We start from the raw sequence: 20803 nt of genomic DNA on the forward strand, positions 1-20803 counted from the left end.
ATCATCACATATGGAAGGCCTACATCTCTGTGTGAGGAGATGGGGTGGTGTCCACAGGCATATTCGGTTTCCAGGATCCTGCTGTTCTTACAGCGTGGGGTAGATCAAAATCTTGCCCTAAGCACCATTAAGGGGGCAGATATCAGCCTTGGCTGTTTTCTTTCAATGACCCTTGGCGGCTCATTCACTGGTGAGTACATTTGTGCAAGGGGTCCGCCGTGTGGCTCCTCCGGTTCGACCACCTCTCCCTCCGTAGGATTTGAATCTGGTGCTCTCTGTACTTCAGAAACCTCCTTTTGAGAACATCAGAGAGATTCCTCTTTTGACACTCTCTCAGAAAGTTGCCTTTCTGGTGGCTATTACATCAGTCAGAAGGGTTTCTGAATTGGCGGCCTTGTCTTGCAAGTCCCCCTACTTGATTTTCCATAAGGATAAAGCGGTGCTATGCCTGCAGCAGCCTTTTCTTCTGAAGGTGGTTTCAGCTTTTCATCTAAATGAGGACATTGTACTTCCATCCTTGTGTCCTCGGCCGTCGCATCCCCAAGAGGTTGCGTTACATTCCTTGGATGTGGTACATGCTCTGCGGATGTATCTGTCTGCTAGGGCTCCGTTTCGGAGGTCAGACTCACTGTTTGTGTCAGTGACTGGTCCAAAGAAAGGCCTGTCGGTCTCGTCAACCACTATTTCTCAGTGGATCAGACAGATTGTGATTCAGGCTTATGCCCCAAAAGGGCGGGCACCTCCCTTTCCTGTCACGGCGCATTCGACCAGGGCAATTGGTGCCTCCTGCGCTTTCCGACATTAGACATCTGTCTCACAGGTGTGTAAGGCGGCGACCTGGTCGTCCGTTCACACTTTCACTTAATTATACAAGGTTGATGTGCATGCATCTGTGAATGCGTGTTTCGGCTGTAAGGTTTTGTAGGCGGCTGTTTAAGGTCTGTTGAGGAGCTCTGTTTTGGGGTGAAGTTTGATTGCTGTTCCCACCCCTCGGTTTTTTTGACACTGCTTGGGGATGTCCCTAATGTCAAGATTTAAGGAAGCTGTGTCCGTCCATGGACAAAAGAGAAAATAGGATTTTTGTACTCACCGTAAAATCCTTTTCTCTGAAGTCCATGGACGGACACAGCACCCACCCCTTCTTTTTTAGGTTTGTACTGCTTTTTGACTAACTGAGCTGTTGAGTGCAGGGTGAGGGGTTATGACCAGAGGGACCGCCCCCTTTTCAGCTTTGCTATAGTTACATTTTTTTAAATATCTAACATGTCTGCTTAGTCTTCTCCTAATAGACGAAACTTAACCCTAATGTCAAGATTTAAGGAAGCTGTGTCCGTCCATGGACTTCAGAGAAAAGGATTTTACGGTGAGTACAAAAATTCTATTTTTTTTCATCATATTTACCTGTGAAATCATTTTCTTGGAGTACATCATGGGACACAGAAGTCTCTTCCATCTTATTTTGGGATATTCATTGCTTTACTACAAAACTGAGGTCCTTTCTGTGTAGGAGGGGTTATATAGGGGAGGTCTTTTTGACTATCTGCCAGTTCCTATCCACCAGTAGGTGGCGTATAACCCATATAGTCATTATTATGGTTACTCTGTGTTCCGTGATGTACTCCAAGAAAAGGTTTTACAGGTAAGTATGAGGAAAAAATACTATTTTAAATGCCCCCAGTGGATTTCTTCTCAACACAATTTTGGCTACATTTTGTGTCCCAAGTCAGGCCGGAAAGAAAGATGAGGTCATCCTTGCATAGGTGCTATTGGCAGAACCTGGAGAAAAGGTGAGTATATATACATGCAGTCCCTGAGTTACTTATATCGGACTTGCATATACAGCTTACAGACATAGCTTGATAAAAATGAAGAGAGACAACAGGAAGAAGAGTAAATCTACCTCTAGGGAGGGAAATTCACTGCTGTAAGAGTTGACATGGGACAAAGGTGTTTCCACTGGAGCTTGATCACAATCCTTGTTTTCAAGACAACCCAAAATGTTCTAAATCCAATTGTCACAGGGACAGTAAGTGAGGGGAAATCTCAACAGGGACACAGACAGCAAAACAAATGTTACAGGGCTGTTAACCCTTCCCTTTGCTGTCTAAAACGTAATAATTGTTTGGGCTGGAGTTGCACTTAAAAATTTACCTGTTAAAACTTACATACAAATTCAACTTAAGAACAAACCTACAGAACCCTACAGAATCTTGTTTGTAACCCGGTGACTGCCTGTATGTGTATTTTTTATGTACAGGTATTTCTTTACACTTTTGATTAATGTTTTAGAAAAGAGAGACTGGGGGTGGTTTTTACAAAACAATCCTTGCGTTTTAGGTATGAGGTCCAATTTAAACTGGTTGTAAACCTTTGACATGAAATATGAACAAAGCCTATCCCTCTATAGCAGGGGTCTCAAAATGGTGGCCCTCAAGCTGTTGCCGGACTACAATTCCCATGAGTTATTGCAAGGCTGACAGTTGCAAGCGTGACTCCCATAAGCAGAGGCATGATGGGACTTATAGTTCCGCAACAGCTGGAGGCCTACCAGTTTGAGACTCATGCTCTATAGTGTGTACACTATAGTGTGTCTCATTTCTGCCTGCTGCTTTGTTCCTCTCCTATCAAAATTAATCACTTCTGACAAGTTTTCCTGACAGTGGAGGGCTCTCCAGCTGACTGACAGCCTCAACTCTGTTCCTGTGAGCTGTGTGAATGGGGGGGGGGGGGGTGTCCCTTCCCTTTCTCTCCCCTCTCCTCAAATCAGCTTTCAGAGCTCTCTTTACTGATCTTACAGTGTTTAGCCTCGTACACATGGGCAGAATGTTGGGAGATATTTGCCGGTTCAAAAGAAACGAACCCTGCCAATGGCAGAGAGGACTGATTGGTGTGTTCTGGCGGGGGGCCGTCACCCTGTCAGAACACAACAGCTATGCAGGGGAGATAGCTGGATTAACCTAGCATGGTTGGTACAGCAGATCCCAACGGGAGCTGTTAGTTTTTTGTTGTTTTTTTGTGCAACCCCTGAGGTTGCACAAAAAAGAAACTGTAGTGTGTACCAGGCTGAACTTCACCTCTCTGTCCCCTTTTTTCTGAACACTCAGACAATTCTATAAATTTAGCACTTTCAAAGGATATAAAGAAAAGAAGACTTAAGATAAAGTTCAATTTTGGTCTCATCTGATCAGAGCACCTTCTTTCACATGTTTGCTGTGAACCCCACATGGCTTCTCTCAAACTGCAAACAAGACTTCTTATGGCTTTCTTTCAACAATGACTTTCTTCTTGCCACTTTTCCATAAAGTCCAGATTTGTGGAGTACACGACCAGTTTTCATGTCATGGAAAAAAAGCCGTTTTCTTTATCGTACATCACGGGACACAGAGCAGCATAGCCATTACATATGGGTTATATAGTGTACCTTCAGGTGATGGACACTGGCACTCTCCGACAGGAAGTTCCCTCCCTATATAACCCCCACCCATAGTGGGAGTACCTCAGTTTTTTCGCCAGTGTCTTAGGTGTTGGTGCACGTTGAAGGTTGTGCCTGCAGTTTGTCCTTGGGACCAGGGCCAGCCGACCGGATCCGTCCAAGGTGCTTCATAGCCAAAGTGGACGGTACCCGGGCCCCAATTCGTGGATGGGGTTTTGCCTATAATGCCTCTCCTTGGAGGGCTGGACTCTGGGTTCCAGGACTGGGTTTTTAACCTATGGATACCTGCTGCCAGTAGTGCTGTATAGGTCCAGGTGTGTGGTGTTCCTGACTTGGACCCCGGTCCCTGAAGGTCTATGACCATACCCACGGTGAAGGGGGGAGATTGGGCCTCTTGCATGAGCAATACCCTGCGGCGTGGAAAGGTAAGCGGGGGGCCTACGGAACTTGGTTTGTCAGTGGGCCCCCCACAGGGGACTCTGGGGTAAAGCCTTTTTTATGCCTCTGTGCATGGGCTAAAAGAGAAACCACAAAGTCTGCATGACTGGATGGCTCAGACACCCAGGTATACTGTTCCTCTGGCTGGGCTAGTAGACTGCTGCTGCTGCTGCTACAAGGTGTTTTGCTCCATGAGATGTAAAGGGGCATGTCAGGTTTAAAAGACTTACTTCCTGGTTGTCTGTGTGTGTCTTCCAGCAGCTCCTGGGCTCCTCTCCCCACATGGCTTCCTGCTTCCTTCAGAGCGGCGTCGGGAGCGCGTGCGCGCGCACTGTTATAGACGGCGGGGCACGCCAACGCTGCGTGGAGGGGGCGGGGGACGCCCGGGGAGTCCCCTCCCCTCTGTACATCAGAGGGGAAAACTCTATTTAGCCTGTCAGTCTGCTGAAGGCTGTGAAGGGACACGGAGCAGCGATGCTGAGCTGAGCAGGATAGGTTTGCCTATGTTATGCTGACACAGTGACACCTAGTGGCCGTTTTTTGTACACACCTTACTAAAGAGCTGTTTAAGCTCATATTTTCTCTAGAAAGCCGGTGTACTAAGTAGCAGTCAGAGTACTTTTATTATTAGGTGCTCTCCTAGCCCAGCATTAAGGGAAGCAATATTAGGATGTGATTAAGCCCTTGGGGCACAATATTGTTATCTCTTGTTAGGTTTTGGGAAGTTTAGTTTCTGTCTAACATTACCCTAGCCTAATTTTTTCCTCATTTATTTAAATGTGTGTTTTTCTCCAGCTATTACAGTTGGTTGTATATTAGCGGAGTATCTCAGATTTGTTTATTATGGCTCCTAAGGGTGCAGGGAACGCTAAAAATGCTAAAGGTGTTAAAAAGCCAAAGGGTTCCCCATCGGGCTCGGAGGATATTTCCCAAAATCCAGCTGCCCCTACCTCCCCGGAGGATCCGGAGGTTGCTGCCCTGGGTGAGGCATCGGGGTTGCTAGGTGCTACGGCTGGCCCTATTCAACCAACTCCTTCCTATGTCACGGAAGAGATGTTAGCCTCCACCTTGGGTGGATTTGAAAAAAGGATGGCCGCTTTTATTACGGCCTCTTTATCCGGGAAGAAGCGGGCTAGGTCCCCGTCTCCCAGGTTTGAATCTCCTGAGGAAGATGTCCTTTCCACTGAGGAATTGGAAGATACAGGAGACCAGGCCGAGGATCACCTGGACCATTTAGGTTCTGAGGATTCTACTATAGAAGAACCTTTTTCAGCTTCTCACGCAGAAAAACTGTGGGTTCAGTCCTTAACGGATATGGTGCGGTCAGCTTTTAAAATGCCTTTGCCTCAGCCTCTGGCTTCCGCTGTGTCCTCATTGGGCTCCCTAAAGGCGCCCCAAGCCAACCTGGTGTTCCCGGTTCATCCTTTGTTAAAGGACCTGATATTTCAGGACTGGGTTAAGCCAGACAGGAATTTTTTTTTGCCTCCTAAAAGGTTCGCAGTTATGTACCCTTTAGAGGAGGAGTTTTCGAAAAAATGGGCTGTCCCCACTGTTGACGCAGCCATATCATGTGTCAATAAAGCTTTAACGTGTCCAGTGGACAATATTCACATGTTCAAAGATCCTGTGGATAAAAGGCTTGAGACCTTACTGAAGGCATCCTTTGCCACAGCGGGGGCAGTGGTCCAGCCAGCCGTAGCTGCCATTGGCGTCTGCCAGGCTTTAAAGGACCAGGCAAAGCAGGCCCTAAAGGACCTCCCGGCTCAACAGGCTCAGGACTTGGCCGACCTACCTAGAGCTTTATGTTTCGCGGTAGACGCTATCAAGGATTCAATCCAACAGCCTATCCCTGTTTTTGGTTCACATGAGAAGATTACTTTGGTTAAAAAACTGGTCTGCAGAAACCCCCTGCAAAAAGCTCCTTACAGGATTCTCCTTTCAGGGAGAGAGATTGTTTGGAGAAGATCTTGACAAATATATTCAAAAGATCTCTAGTGGTAAGAGCACCCTCTTGCCGGTTAAGAAAAGGTTCCGGGGTCCCTCTTTTAAGCATCCAACCTCTCCAGTTCCAGGGCCCTCATTCTCTAGGCAGTATCGACGGCCTCCTGGACGCGCAGCTGCAAACAGGCCACAGGGGCAAGCTGCAGGGAACAAGAGACCGTGGAACCGTAAGCCGGTTAAGGCTGCCCCTAAGGCAGCCTTGTGAAGGGGCGCCCCCACTCTCTCGGGTGGGGGGAAGACTCCGGTTCTTCTCGGAGTTGTGGGGGGCCAAAGTTACCGATCAATGGGTTCTGTCCTCAGTGACTCAGGGGTACAAGCTGGAGTTTCGGGAGTTCCCCCCTGCTCACTTTCAAGGGTCAAGACTTCCAGGCGACCCTCAAAAGCAGGCATCACTTCTGTCCGCCCTAGAGCGACTCCTATCTCAAGGAGTGATTATGGAAGTACCAGCAGGGGAGCAAGGACAAGGGTTTTACTCAAACCTCTTCATTGTCCCGAAGCCAAACGGCGACGTCAGGCCTATACTGGACCTAAAGTCATTAAACCGCTTTTTAAGAGTCCGGTCCTTTCGAATGGAGTCCATTCGCTCGGTGGTGGCCGCCCTTCAAGGAAGGGAGTTCTTGGCCTCCATCGATATAAAGGACGCGTACCTGCACGTTCCGATTTTCCCAGGCCATTACAGGTTTCTGCGTTTTGCCCTAAACTATCGGCATTATCAGTTCGTGGCTCTTCCGTTCGGACTAGCCACGGCCCCTCGGGTTTTTACGAAAATCCTGGCCCCCGTGTTAGCCATCCTAAGGGAACAGGGCATTCTGGTCATGGCCTACTTAGACGATCTTCTGGTAGTCGACCACTCAGCGGCCGGCTTAAATCGGGCAGTGTTGCTAGTAGTAAACTGCCTAGAGTCCCTGGGTTGGGTTCTAAACCGGGACAAATCGGCCTTACAGCCCACAAGAAGGTTGGAGTATCTAGGTCTGATTTTAGATACAAGACGACAACGGATCTTCCTGCCCCAGTCCAGAGTGGACTCGATAAGGGAGTTAATCCAGATAGTCCTAAGCAGCACAAGGCCATCTATACGCCTCTGCATGCGCCTGTTGGGAAAGCTAGTGGCCACCTTCGAGGCAGTGCCCTATGCCCAGATCCATTCTCGGAGGCTACAGAGAGCAATTCTCACGGCCTGGGACAAAAGACTCCAGGCCTTGGATCTTCCCTTCTCTCTTCCCTATGCGGTAAGGCAGAGTCTGTGTTGGTGGCTAGTCACAAAAAATCTTCTGAAAGGAAGATCGTTCAGTCCCCCCTCATGGAGGATAGTAACCACGGATGCCAGCCTATCGGGCTGGGGTGCAGTCCTAGACGATTTAACCCTACAGGGGAAATGGTCAAGGGCAGAATCAGCCCTACCCATAAATGTCTTAGAGATCCGAGCAGCTCGGTTGGCTCTTTTGGGCTGGACGGAGATTCTGCAGGGCTCCCCAGTAAGGGTACAATCCGACAATGCCACTGCCGTAGCTTATATAAACCACCAGGGCGGCACCAGGAGTCAGGCAGCCCAGAGGGAGGTAGATCGGATCTTTTCATGGGCAGAAGCCCATGTCCCCTGCATCTCAGCTATCTTTATCCCCGGGGTGGACAATTGGCAAGCGGACTTCCTCAGCCGCCAACAGATGTCCCCAGGGGAGTGGTCCCTCCACCCCGAAGTGTTCCAGGACATCTGCCGGAAGTGGGGTACTCCGGAGGTGGACGTTATGGCGTCCAGATTCAATGCCAAAGTAGCAAAGTTTGTCTCTCGAACGAGGGATCCATTGGCCTGCGGGACGGATGCCTTGGTGTGCCCTTGGCATCAGTTTGCGCTAATCTATGCCTTCCCTCCAATACGGATGCTACCCCGTCTTCTTCACAGAATTCAAAGGGAACGCAAGCCAGCGATTCTAGTGGCCCCAGCGTGGCCCCGAAGACCTTGGTACTCCTTGATAAAAAGGATGACGGTAGAGGAGCCGTGGGTCCTCCCTCTACGTCCGGACCTCCTCTCACAAGGGCCATTCTACCATCCTGCCTTACAGGCCCTAAATTTAACGGCCTGGCGGCTGAGTCCCTGATTCTCAGAAACAGAGGCCTTTCAGGGCAGGTCGTTTCCACCCTTATAAGCGCAAGAAAACCAGTTTCCAGGTTAATATACTATAGGGTGTGGAAGGCCTATATTACCTGGTGTGAAACCAGGAAATGGGATCCCCGCAAATATACCATTGGGAGAATCCTGGAGTTTTTACAGTTGGGAGTGGGAAAAGGTTTGGCGGTCAGCACAATCAAGGGGCAGGTGTCTGCCTTGTCGGTCTTCTTCCAGAGACCTTTGGCTGGCCATTCTTTAATGAAATCCTTTTTACAAGGTGTTATTCGGGTGAATCCCCCGATTAAAGCTCCCCTGTATCCTTGGGATCTAAATTTGGTTCTATCGGCCTTGCAAAGGCAGCCCTTTGAGCCCTTGTCCGCGATCCCTTTGGTCCTTTTGACTAGGAAACTAGTGTTTCTGGTGGCCATGGCATCCGCCAGAAGAGTGTCGGAGTTGGCAGCCTTGTCATGTAAGGCACCTTATTTATTACTGCATAAGGACAGGGTCGTTTTGCGGCCGCTCCCGTCCTTCCTGCCTAAGGTGGTATCGAATTTTCACCTTAATCAAGATGTGATTCTTCCATCATTTTTTCCAAAACCTTCTTCTAAGGAAGAGAGGTTACTACATTCCTTGGATGTAGTTAGAGCTGTAAAGATTTACTTGGAAGCTACAGCCCAGATTCGTAAGACGGACGTCTTATTCATTCTGCCAGAAGGGCCCAAGAAGGGCCAGGCAGCGTCTAAAGCCACTATTTCTAAGTGGATTAGGCAGACGATTATACAGGCCTATGGCCTGAAGGGGAAGAGTCCACCCTTATCGGTTAAGGCTCATTCCACTAGAGCTATGAGTGCCTCTTGGGCAGCGTATCACCAGGTCTCTATGGCTCAGGTCTGCAGGGCAGCAACCTGGTCATCTGTCCACACATTTGCAAAATTTTATCAAATGGACGTTAGGAGGAACGCTGATTCAGCTTTTGGGCAGGCGGTACTCCGGGCCGCAGTTTAATCTCCTCTTGTCCGGTGGCACCTCCTGTTTGGTTTTTTTCTGGTTGTCTCCCTCCCCTCATGGAGCATTGCTTGAGGACATCCCATATGTAATGGCTATGCTGCTCTGTGTCCCGTGATGTACGATAAAGAAAAAGGGATTTTTATTAACAGCTTACCTGTAAAATCCTTTTCTTGTAGTACATCACGGGACACAGAGCTCCCACCCCTCTTATGGGGAATTTTGGGATGCATATTGCTTGCTACAAAACTGAGGTACTCCCACTATGGGTGGGGGTTATATAGGGAGGGAACTTCCTGTCGGAGAGTGCCAGTGTCCATCACCTGAAGGTACACTATATAACCCATATGTAATGGCTATGCTGCTCTGTGTCCCGTGATGTACTACAAGAAAAGGATTTTACAGGTAAGCTGTTAATAAAAATCCCTTTTTTCTCGACATGAGTCTAGTCAAGCTTGCCTTGCATACACATGATCGTGAAAAAAAAAAATGCTTGAGCAAAGCGCGGTGACGTACAACACGTACAACGGCACTATAAAGGGGAAGTTCCATTCGATTGGCGCCACCCTTTGGGCTGATTAATGCCATTTTTCCTTCTCATAACTTGCTTCTGAGCATGCGCGTTTTATTCCCCATTGTTAAAGCCTACACACGTCCGTTTTTCACAACGTGAAAAACTACGAGAAAAAATAAAGCATATTCTACATTTTTAATGACCATTTTTCCATCAAGAAAAATGCTCTGGAGCCTACACACGATCGTTGTTAATGACCAATTTAAAAAATTGCATTTTTCTCATCATGAAAAACGGTTGTGTGTACGTGGCATAATAGTTGCCCTGTGGACAGATTCTCCTACCTGAGCTTTGGATCTCTGCAGCTCCTCACATAGTTACCATGGGCTTCTTGGCTGCTTCTCTGATTAATGCTCTCATTGCCCGGTCTGTTCGTTTTTGTCATGGTAGGTTTGCAGTTGTGCCTTATTCTTTCCATTTTCTGATGATGGATTGAACTGTGCCCCATGAGATGTTTAAAGCTAGGGATGTTTTTCTTATAGTCTAACCCCGCTTTAAACTTCTCCACAACTTTTATCCCTGACCTGTCTGGTGCGTTTGTTTGCCTTCACGATTCTCTGTTTGTTCACTAAGATTCCTCTGAGGGCGTTGCAGAACAGCTGTATTTATACTGAGATGAAATTCCACACATGTGGACTCTATTTACTAATTGGGTGACTTCGGAAGGCAATTGGTTACACTAGATTTTGGTTGGTTGTATCAGAGTAAAGGGGGCTGAATACAAATGCATGCCACACTTTTCAGGTATTTATTTGTAAAGAAAAAAAGCATTTATCATTTTCCATCCACTTTACAATTATGTGCCACTTTGTCTATCACATAAAATACGAATAAAATTAATTTACTTTTTTATTTCTACAGTATAATGACAAAATGTGGAAACATTCAAGGGGTATGAATACGTTTTCAAGGCACTGTATGTAGGAGGACTTGTTTCATCTCTGTGTATCACCTGAGGAGTTTCACATCACTGGGCATATGTAAGGGTTTACAATCACTTTAACAGTCTTTTTGAAGCTTACGCGAAGCCCTGTTAGTTTTCCACTTTCATCTACCATCACTAGACAGTCGGGGCAGTCATTTTTTTTTTTCAGAGAAAGAGGCACTATTTATATTTCCAATCCCAATGACAGTAGGTGATAACAGATTTAAAGATGGAAATAGATGCAAGATGACAGACTGCTATTTAAGTTACCTGTATACACAGCTGTCCAAGGCCTCTTGTGGGGAGAAAGGGGAACAGCAGTTGAATACACTAGAAACTGTTGTTTTCCCTGCATCAGATGTGTTTGTAGAGTAACATCGTCTGCCTTTCACCATAAGCTAAGCATAAATGACTAACTGATATGCTCAGGGCCAGATTAACATAGGAGCTATTGGGGCTGTAGCTCGATAACCAGGGGTCACAGAGGCCCCAAATAATGTACAGTTCCGGAGATATGAGGCTGCATGCGCAGATTGTCAGAAGCTACATACAGAGCGGCCGGTTTAAATACAAGCTGGTACAATGCAGCAGACTGAGAGGATGAGCTCACAGTGCTTATAATAATATTATACAAATATATATACAAATAATATTTGTATATTATTGATGGTAATTAACCCCTTGCCACCCAGGCCAGTTCTGACACTTCTCTCCTACATGTAAAAATCATATTTTTTTTGCTAGAAAAATACTCAGAGCCCCCAAACATATATATTGTTTTAGCGGACACCCTAGGGAATTCATTCATTCATAAAAAAAAACACTAGCACGATTTTTTCCCCCTCCCCCCCCCCCTCGCTTTGGCAGTCTAAATACTCCATTTGAGATCTGCTTGCCCTCAAGGGTATATCATCTAGTGTCCAGCAGCCCAGACCTAGTATTTTAAAACTCTATAAGAAATTCATTTCTTCTGTGTTCTATACCAGTGGTCCCCAACCTTTTTGGCACCAAGGACCGGTTTGTGGAAGAATATTTTTCCAAGGCCCGGTAGGAGGAATCGCGATGTGTTGCGTTAGCGGTTAGTGCGGGAACCCTGCAAATCCATTGCGGGTTCGCGCATCACATGTTTTGCGGCAGTTCACATTGCCCTATGCGAACTGCTGGGAGTGTCATTTAAAAGTTAACAACACCCCCAAATCAGTTTGCATATCGCAGTGCGATCTGCAAACTCGGACAGGAATCGGATCGCATGGGTGTGAACACCCATGCGATCCGTTTCTGCTACGAAAAAAAAAGGTCCTGTGCGAGTTTGATGTGAATTCAGCCATAGAATTTTTATGGCTGAAATCGCATCGCACAGAGATCGCATGTGATGTGCACTGCAGTGCGGTGCAAATCACATCCAAACTCTGACATTGGTGCAGTGTGAACCGGCCCTAAATGTCCCAGTGTAAAAATATTATTAAATGTCCCAGTATAAAAAATATTACATGTCCCAGTATAAAAAAAATTATTAAATGTCCCAGTATATAAAAAAAAATTAAATATCCCAGTATAAAAACGATTAAATGTCCCAGTATAAAAAAAAATGATTAAATGTCCCAGTATAAAAAAATGATTTAATCGTTTTTTTATACTGGGACATTTAATCGTTTTTTTAATCCTGGGACATTTAATGTCCCATAATAAAAAAGATTAAATGTCCCAGTGTAAAAAAAATAATAAATGTCCCAGTATAAAACAATATGAATGTCCCTCCGCAGTGCCCACTGTACTTACAGTCTCAGGGCGGGAATGTGAGGGGAGCCGTTCGCTTGCGGGAATGCATTGAGGGGGAGGGCGGAGAGATGACGTAATTCTCTCTCTACTCTCATCGGGCGGCTGCGACGCTGTGTAGCGTAGCCTTGCAGCCCCGTATGTTAGGGTGGGAAAGCAGCGCTGATTGGCCAGGAGGATCAGTGTAACAATAGCGAATTTTCATTCGCTATTGTCACACAATGGGCGGGCTCGGGAGTGCAATGCTCTGCACCTTGGTCGCCACAGTGAAATAATTTATAGTTCCTCGGGCGGCCCGGTACTGTTTGATCCACGGACCGGTACCGGTCCGCGGCCCGGGGGTTGGGGAACACTGTTCTATACCAATGTTTTTGAATCTACCTATATCATATCAAACTATACCTAAAAGACTCTGGGAAGAAGTGCTGCTAGACGCGCGAAACCGGTCGAGTCATCCCATTGCAAGCTCCATCTTTCGGACATCATCACGTCCGAACCTCCTCTACTTATACAGGATATTCTAATTGTCTAATCTACTCTTTATAGCTTTTATTTCATAAAATTTTGAAACGCTATACTACTATTTTTTGATTACTAATTGACTATTTCCTGTTACGGTTTGGAGGCCTGTTGCAATGCCTAGCTAGTTTGTTAGTCAGTTCCCTGTGGAACGTCAAGTTTTTAACATATGAACTGTACCCCATGTTCAATTAAATTTAATTTTAGAGAATTCCTCTTTGTACGACTGTATTCTTACTAGCATACTGTGCCTGAAAAGTCCAAAAAAAACTTGCCCCCAGTTTTCCCCCCTTCTCATTCAGCAAAGCCAATTGAAATAAATATAGAGACACTTTTTTGTACCAGCGTCTCGCCTTATGGGCAATATGATACGGCGGCAACAATACTGGTCGTTGAGGTCCACCCCTCCCATATTTTGGTTATATTCGTGGACACAGAGGGGTTTCTCCACAACACCAGCCGCCGTACGAATTTGGACTGTCGAGTCTGCGTAAAGGGTGGTAAGAACGAAAACATTCTTATTGTCCCGCCACTTCACAGCAAGCAAATTATTACACCTTGAGCAGGCTCTCTCCCCCAGCCTAAGGCGGGAATCTACAAGCCGATGGCAAAAGCCCCGGCGATTAGGTTGCACAGTGCCACATGCTCCAATCTGATGATCAAACAAGTGACTAAAATGTGGCACGCTTGTGTAATAATTGTCCACATACAAGTGGTACCCCTTCCCGAATAAGGTTGACACCAAGTCCCACACAATCTTGCCAGCGCTCCCTATGTAATCTGGGCAGTCCTCTGGCTCTACTATCTTTTTCCTCATAAACCTCCATGTATAGCCTGTTGCCCTGCCACAGAGCTTATAGAGCTTGACCCCGTATCTGGCACGCTTGCTGGGAAGGTACGGTTTGAAAGACAAGCGGCCTGAAAATTTTTATTAGGGACTCATCAACGCAGACAACTTGATAGGGAGTATACAAGGCTGCAAAACATTTGTTGAAGTGGTTTATGAGGGGCCGAATTTTGTAGAGCCGGTCGTATTCAGGGTCTCCACGTGGACGACAAAGTTCATTGTCGTTGAAATGCAAGAACCGCAAGATCGCCTCGTAGCGTTTCCTGGCCATGGAAGCAGAGAACACGGGCATATGGTCATGTGGACGTGTGGACCAATACGTCCGCAACTTTGGAAATTGATGTATGCCCATGTTGAGGCAAAGGCCCAGAAAGGTCTTAAATTTCGGAAACCGTAAGTGGTTTCATTCTCTGGCAAGGACAGATTGGCGATGAAATTACCAGCATATAAATTACTCTGGTCCACAATAGATCTATAGAGATCTTCCGTGAAAAACAACGAATATAAAATAAAGTGGTGTAAAATCAGCTGTTTCCACCTAAATACCGGTTTGGCCAGTGAATGGGGGAAGTACGGGTTCTGCAGAAGTGGTGGGGACCCAATCAGGATAGGCGAAATCTGCAGGAAGGGCACTATGGGTACGACGGGCCTGTCTTTGTCTTCTTCTTGGTGGCAGCGGGACACTACTTGTGCTTGCCACCTCGCCAGCTTGAACTTCACTTATGGGACTCGCCACGTCACCACGTGATACTGCAGTGCTGGATGAACGACCAAGGTGTACTAGGCCGCTGGTGCTTGCCAGTTCACCAGAAGGAATAGCGGCACTAATACTGGCTCTCAACAACAGCAGAATGGGATTGGGTACGCCTGCCCTTAGCAGGGACCACAACTTCATCGACAGAGCTATCTGACATGGAGCCGCTGTCTTCTACAGGGATGTATTCTGAGCCAGAATCTGACAGATGCGTGACCTCCTCTTCACGATCTGTCAGACTCAGAAACTCGTAGGCCTCTTTACTAGTGTACATTCGCTTTGTCATTTTGGGCTCTAAATTGTGTGGTACACTAGTAAGGATTCACAGGTAAAAAAGCAGCTGATCTGTCACCAAATGTAGAAAACGCTTAAAAAAAAAACTGTTAGGCCTTGTACTCACGGCAGGACATGTCCGATGAAAACGGTCTGCAGACCGTTTCCATCGGACATGTCTGGCCGGGGACTGCCCGGGGACTTCTGTTCGATGGCTATACACACCATCGAACAGAAGTCCGCGCGTAAACAATACGCGGGGCGTGTCCGCGGTGTCGCCGCGTCGATGACGCGGTGTCGCCACGACGATGACGCGGCGACGTGGGCGGCCTGCCTTTAAAATGCTTCCACGCATGCGTCGAAGTCATTCGACGCATGCGAGGGATGGCGGGCGGCAGGACATGTACGGCAGGTCTGTACAGACGACCGTACATGTCCGGGCGGACAGGTTTCCAGCGGACTGTTTTAAAGCAAGTCCAGGAAACAGTTGTCCGCTGGAAACCTGTCCGATCCGCCAGAAAATGGTCCGCTCGGGCCAAACATGTCTGCTGAAACTGGTCTGCGGACCAGTTTCAGCAGACATGTTTGGTCGTCAGTACGGGGGCCTAAGTGATCACAGGGATCAGGCCTGTCTCTGCGAATGCTGCAGTTATGTGTGTTGTGTTTTGTAAGTGATAGTGATTGATGGATACTGCACTTGGGTGGGCTGGGCGGAGGGGCAAAACGCAGGTGCTAGCGGGTATCTGGGCTGATCTCGCTAACAATGCGTTTTTGGGAACCCTAAACTGCTGGGTACGCTAGTATAGATCTGATCAGATCAGATATTGATCTGTTCATATACTATACCACTAAGGGAGGTGTATGGTTTGCGCGTGGGTGTAATCGTTACTGGCACTAACCTGACGCTGCCTGAGGCGACGCAGACCCTGACTGATGCTAAAATTTATATGATATCACCCGCCAGGCGATCAGAGGGTTAAACCTTTATTGGGTTATATATGGCGGGTGCCCTGATGCTATAAACGGCAAACTAACTAACCAGCGTCACCCGTAACACTTGTACAGTGATCACTGGTGAAAGGGTTAACTAGGGGCAATCAGGGTTAAAACCTTTTTTAGAAAATATATGGGGATACCTGACGCTATATAAAAACCTGACAGGCAACCTAAATAACTAACTGGCTAACCAGCGTTACCAGTGACACTTATACGGTGATCACTGGTGAAAGGGTTAACTCTAGGGGCAATCAGGGGGTTAAAACCTTTATTCGAAAATATATGGGGGTACCTGACGCTATTTTTTCAGTCACAAATGACACTAAATGCAGTGATCAGTAAATAAATGATCACTGCAATCAGTGACACTGTGACTGGGGGTAGGGGGGGTGATCTGGGGGTGGATTGTGTGCCTATGTGTACTGGTGTTAGTGTAGTGTTGGTGCAACTCACTTGTGATGTCTTCTCTCCACGAGCTACGGTCAAAAAGACCGCCTCGTGGAGCGTGACATCACTTCCTCCTGCCTGTGTTTACATTACACAGGCAGAGGAAGCAGGTGATTCGCTGGGAGCGATCGCAAGGGGGTGGCCGGAAACCAATGGCCGCCCCCTCATCCCGGATCGCTCCCACAGCAGAACGGAAAGCTTGCTCCCAAAGCTTGCATGTTTTGCACCAGAACGTGACACTTTCTCAAAGTATGATTTCTGAATAATATTTAAGATCATTTTCTTGTTATGACTGGATAATTAAATCTGTACTTGGTAGTGACAGCTGCCCAATTACATTCTTATAAACTGTATTAAATGTGCCTTAAAGGACAACTAAATCCAAGTACAAAAATGAAGTTAATGCAGCTTACGTCCTTAGATGGGATGGTTGCATTTGTTTTCTTTCCTATTTTAAGCCAAAATTACATTTTTTTCCGGCAAGTACAGAAAATGCCCAATGATCTTGCCATAAATGCAGTGTCCTTATTGCTTTGTGTTAACTGCACCAAATAATATTTTCTAGCTACTTTACATAAAATTACCAATTGCCCTGATCCTCATGTAATGGAGATAAAGATATGTTTGTAGTCCATATCAGGAAAGCAGCTATGGGTGACTACCATCTCTTCCCTACATAGATACACTGAAGGAGAAGTGTAGCTATGCAGGGAAAAGCAGTGGGTTATGTGCAGGATTAGCAGGTGAAAATAAAGCAAAAGGAGCCTGAAAAAAAATATATAGCCACCACACCAAGGACTAGTAAGCAGCAATATAAACAGGCCTATACAATTACAAAGGAATATTTAAAGCGGTGTTTCACCCTAAAAAACAAGTTTTTAGCATGCCATTCAGCATACTAGCACGAGCTACAGTATGCCTTTATATATTTTTTGGCGCCGTACTCACAGTTTAATCGCGTAGTAAAGTTTCAGACTCCCCGCGGGGAATGGGCGTTCCTATGCAGAGGGAACGTGATTGACGGCCAGCTATGGCGCGTCACGCTTCCCGAAAATAGCCGGAGTAGGTCTCGGCTCTTCACGGCGCTATACGGCGCCTGCGCACAGACATCGGAGCTGACTGCGCAGGCGCCGTGAAGAGCAAACTCCTATTTCGGCTATTTTCGTGAAGCGTGACACGCCATAGCCGGCCGTCAATCACGTTCCCTCTGCATAGGAACGCCCATTCCCCGTCTGAAACTTTACTACACGATTAAACTGTGAGTACGGCGCCCAAAAAAATATAAAGGCATACTGTAGCTCGCGCTTGTATGCTGAATAGCATGCTAGAAAAAAAACCCCGCTTTAATGAAAAAGGTTTTACCTTCAAACCCACAATTAGCAGTACTTTAGTAAGCTTTGTCTCTGTTTGAATCCAGTCCTCCCCTTAGGATCTGTACTCAGCACTTTACAGTGGAGCAGGAGGATTTTTAAGTGTTTCAAGAAAGCTGCATTAAGAATAGTAAATGTTTTGTAAATACTTGCAGAATCTAATAGTATTTAATTTTTTCAAGCTGTATGTATGAGATGCAAAATGATCACCTTGTCATAAACTTTCTATGCTTACTCACTTATTATTCTTTGTGTATAATTTTTTTTACTAGCCTCTGCGCGATACCAATGAGCCAAGCCCCTATGTAAAGATTTATCTGTTACCAGATTCACAAAAGACAACCAAGAGAAAAACTAAGGTTGCAAAGAAAACATGCAATCCAACTTATAATGAGATGGTATGGATTTACATTCACTGATTTAGCAATGCATTGCATAAAAGCTTCTAATGAAAATTTCATCTCTCAGGCAGTACATTGTGTCTAAATTTAATGTGTGTGGCAAAGCAGACTTTGTGTACTTTAGAGTGTGAAAATTTGATAATTGTAAGTTAAATTTACTGTAGGTAAAAAGTTTAGTAAGTTTTTACTAATAATGATCTTAGAAATACCTCTGTGGCACATGGTTCTTTAACATTATGTAGTCAACTGTGGGTATAGGGTTGTGTATGTGGAGGTTTTCTATGTTTTTTAACTGGTTGAACTAGATGGAGTAGTGTCAACCTGATTAACTATGTAGTCCCCTGAAGCATATTAAAGTGTTTGTAATCCTAAAATAAGAAAACAGATTCAACAGCACAGTGCTGTTTAATCTGCCTTTTCTAAACTGTAAAAAAAACTTGGCTGATCCTGCCACTTTCTGTGTCCCCCTCTCTGTATTGACCACAATAATCATGGCTGCTGAGCCCTGATTACCATGGTCAGTTTGCGTGCCTCCCTCATCCACAGTTCTTCTCTCTCCCCCCCCCCACCTGCCTGTCAGCTCTGTGTGTCTGTGTCTTCCTGCCGCTATCAGTAGAAAATTAAACTTTAAAACTTGCCAGTCCCTCTCGTGTATCCAGCCATAATGCACAGTGTAAGTATTTTTTTTAAACAAAAAAACTCTAAATACCTTTTCTTTATCGTACACCACGGGACACAGAGCCTTAAATCATTACATAATGGGTTGTATGGTCACCAGAGGTCACTGGACACTGGAACAACCAATCAAAGACAGTTCCCCTCCATATAACCCCTCCCATCAGGGAAGTACCTCAGTTTTTTCTAAGGTGTTGGACGCGTGGAGGATGTGCGAAGGAAAGCTCTGCCAAAGAGACGCTCTGGGGTTAAAAGGAGCTATGCTTTTGGATCCATCCAAGACGCCAGATAATTATGCTGAAACTGGATGGGATTCGGGCCTCATGCAAGAGGCGTCGCCTGTAATGTCTCTCTTTGGAGGACTGGGCTCTAGGGTCCTGCACTTTCGCTACATAACGCTAAAAGTCCCAGTAAGAGTTTTTTTTACAAGGCCCAGGGGAGAGGTCTCCTTTAAATAGGAACCCATATCTCTGAAGGTTGGCACACAAAGCCCGCCGAGATGGGTGAAGATTGGTACTGACTGAATTTTTTCAGCAGAAAAACCTGCAGCAATAAGTAGGGTGTCTTGTCGTTTTTTGGCCACTAGAGGGAGTAAAGAGCTGAGTTTATACCCACCACACTCTATACTGTGTCAGATCCGCAGGACAAGCACACTTCCTCCGCTGCAGAGCTCTGCATAAAGACGGCCACCGTTTCTCTCCTCCAAAATGCTGGGAAGGGGCCCAGCACAATTTCGTATAAGCAGGGGGAGGCTCCCCCTTGTCCCAGGACAGCCGACATTATTGCCCTAGGTCACGCGCGCGCTTTATCTGTGGCAGAGGAGGGGGATTACAAGCGTGCAGGTGGAGAGGAGATTCTTACAAGGTAAAAATATCCTTTAAAAGTCTTTTTTCTCTCCCTTTGATGGGACCAGTGGGTCAGGGGGACAGCAGCGCTGCACCCCCCTTGCATCCCCCCTAGCCTATAATGCCTCTCTGCGGAGGGCTGGATCCTGGGTTCCAGAACTTTGTGCCTTCTAAAGACCAAATGTTTTTTCTGCTGCCAGGGTGCTATATAGGTCCAGGGGTGTGGTGTTCCTGCCATGGACCCCGGTCCCTGAAGGTCTAGGACTATACCCACGGTGAAGGGGGAAGATTGGGCCTCTTGCTTGGCAATACCCTGCAGCGTGGAAAGGTAAGAGAGGGACCTACGGGACTTGGTTCGACAGTAGGTCTTCTGTAGGGGACTATGGGTCTCATCTATATTATGTTTCTATGCATGGGCAATGTAAACCACGATGTCTTCTGAGACGGGATGGCTCAGGGCACCCATATACCTCCCCTAGCAGGCATGTAGCCTGGGCCACTATGTCTGTTCAGACAGGATGGCTGTAGTACCCATATAGTACCCATATTGAAGGGGCTGGTACATAAAAAAAAAAATAGATGCCCTTACTCCTATGCAAAGGATTGTCTTCCATGAGTAGCTGCAAGTCTTATCTGTTTTTCCACTACTATGGGCAGTAAAAGACATGCCTAATGTTTTCGCTTACCATGCTTTCCAAAGACGGAAGCTTAAGTGTTAGCTGGTCTATTGGGCGTCCCACTTCCTCAGCTTCAGGCTCTACCATGTCGCACGTGCTCACCGGCTCAGTGCAGTCGCAGAGAGGGCTCTTCAAAAAGGCCCAGACGTCAGAGCTCTGTAAAGCTAGGGGGACACAAACGTAAGCACCTTGTGTGAGTTGGATACAGATTCATCTAAGACGCCTACTCCGCACACATTTAGCTGTGCAGATTAGCAGGCATTGTTGCTGCCAGACTAAGTTCAGCTGTTGATGCACCTGGGTTAAGCTCCTCTGCTTTTAGCTTAGGACTTTAGTCTCCCCATTGAATAAGGTCAGGGGTAGGAATATAAAAAAGAATCGCCACCTGAACCTGGTGGCCCCTTATTCTCCCCTGTAGAGAGTTAAACAGCTCACAGATTGAGCCATCAGACCTGTCAGGCAATCAATGCAGCCTCCCCCAACATTGCAGCCACTCTGCATGTGTTTTGACTTTTGCATCACATTTGTTGTTCTACAAGAGGTTAACTGCTATGTTCGCAGCATCCTCACAAAAAGCAAAAAAAAAGAAGCAGGGTGTGTCCCTTTTCCTGCTTTAATCCTTAAACAAAGGGATTAGAAGAGCTGGGGATGAAGGTTCACTGTCAGAGGACAGGAGACAGGAGCTGCAGCCTAACGAGGAGAAGCTATCAAAAGCCCTACAGTTTCTGATTGCACCTGCA

General features: G+C 46.5%; 1 protein-coding gene across 1 annotated transcript in view; it reads left to right on the forward strand.

Moving 5' to 3' along the window:
* The window catches only part of PIK3C2B (phosphatidylinositol-4-phosphate 3-kinase catalytic subunit type 2 beta), a 1746470-nt gene that overhangs the window by 1695100 nt on the left and 30567 nt on the right, over positions 1 to 20803 (forward strand). The window contains 1 exon segment of the mRNA XM_040339537.1: positions 17738 to 17863. Coding sequence (XP_040195471.1) covers positions 17738 to 17863 — 126 coding nt within the window.

This window comes from Rana temporaria, chromosome 2, assembly GCF_905171775.1.
Source record: "Rana temporaria chromosome 2, aRanTem1.1, whole genome shotgun sequence".
NCBI classification, from domain to species: Eukaryota; Metazoa; Chordata; class Amphibia; order Anura; family Ranidae; genus Rana; species Rana temporaria.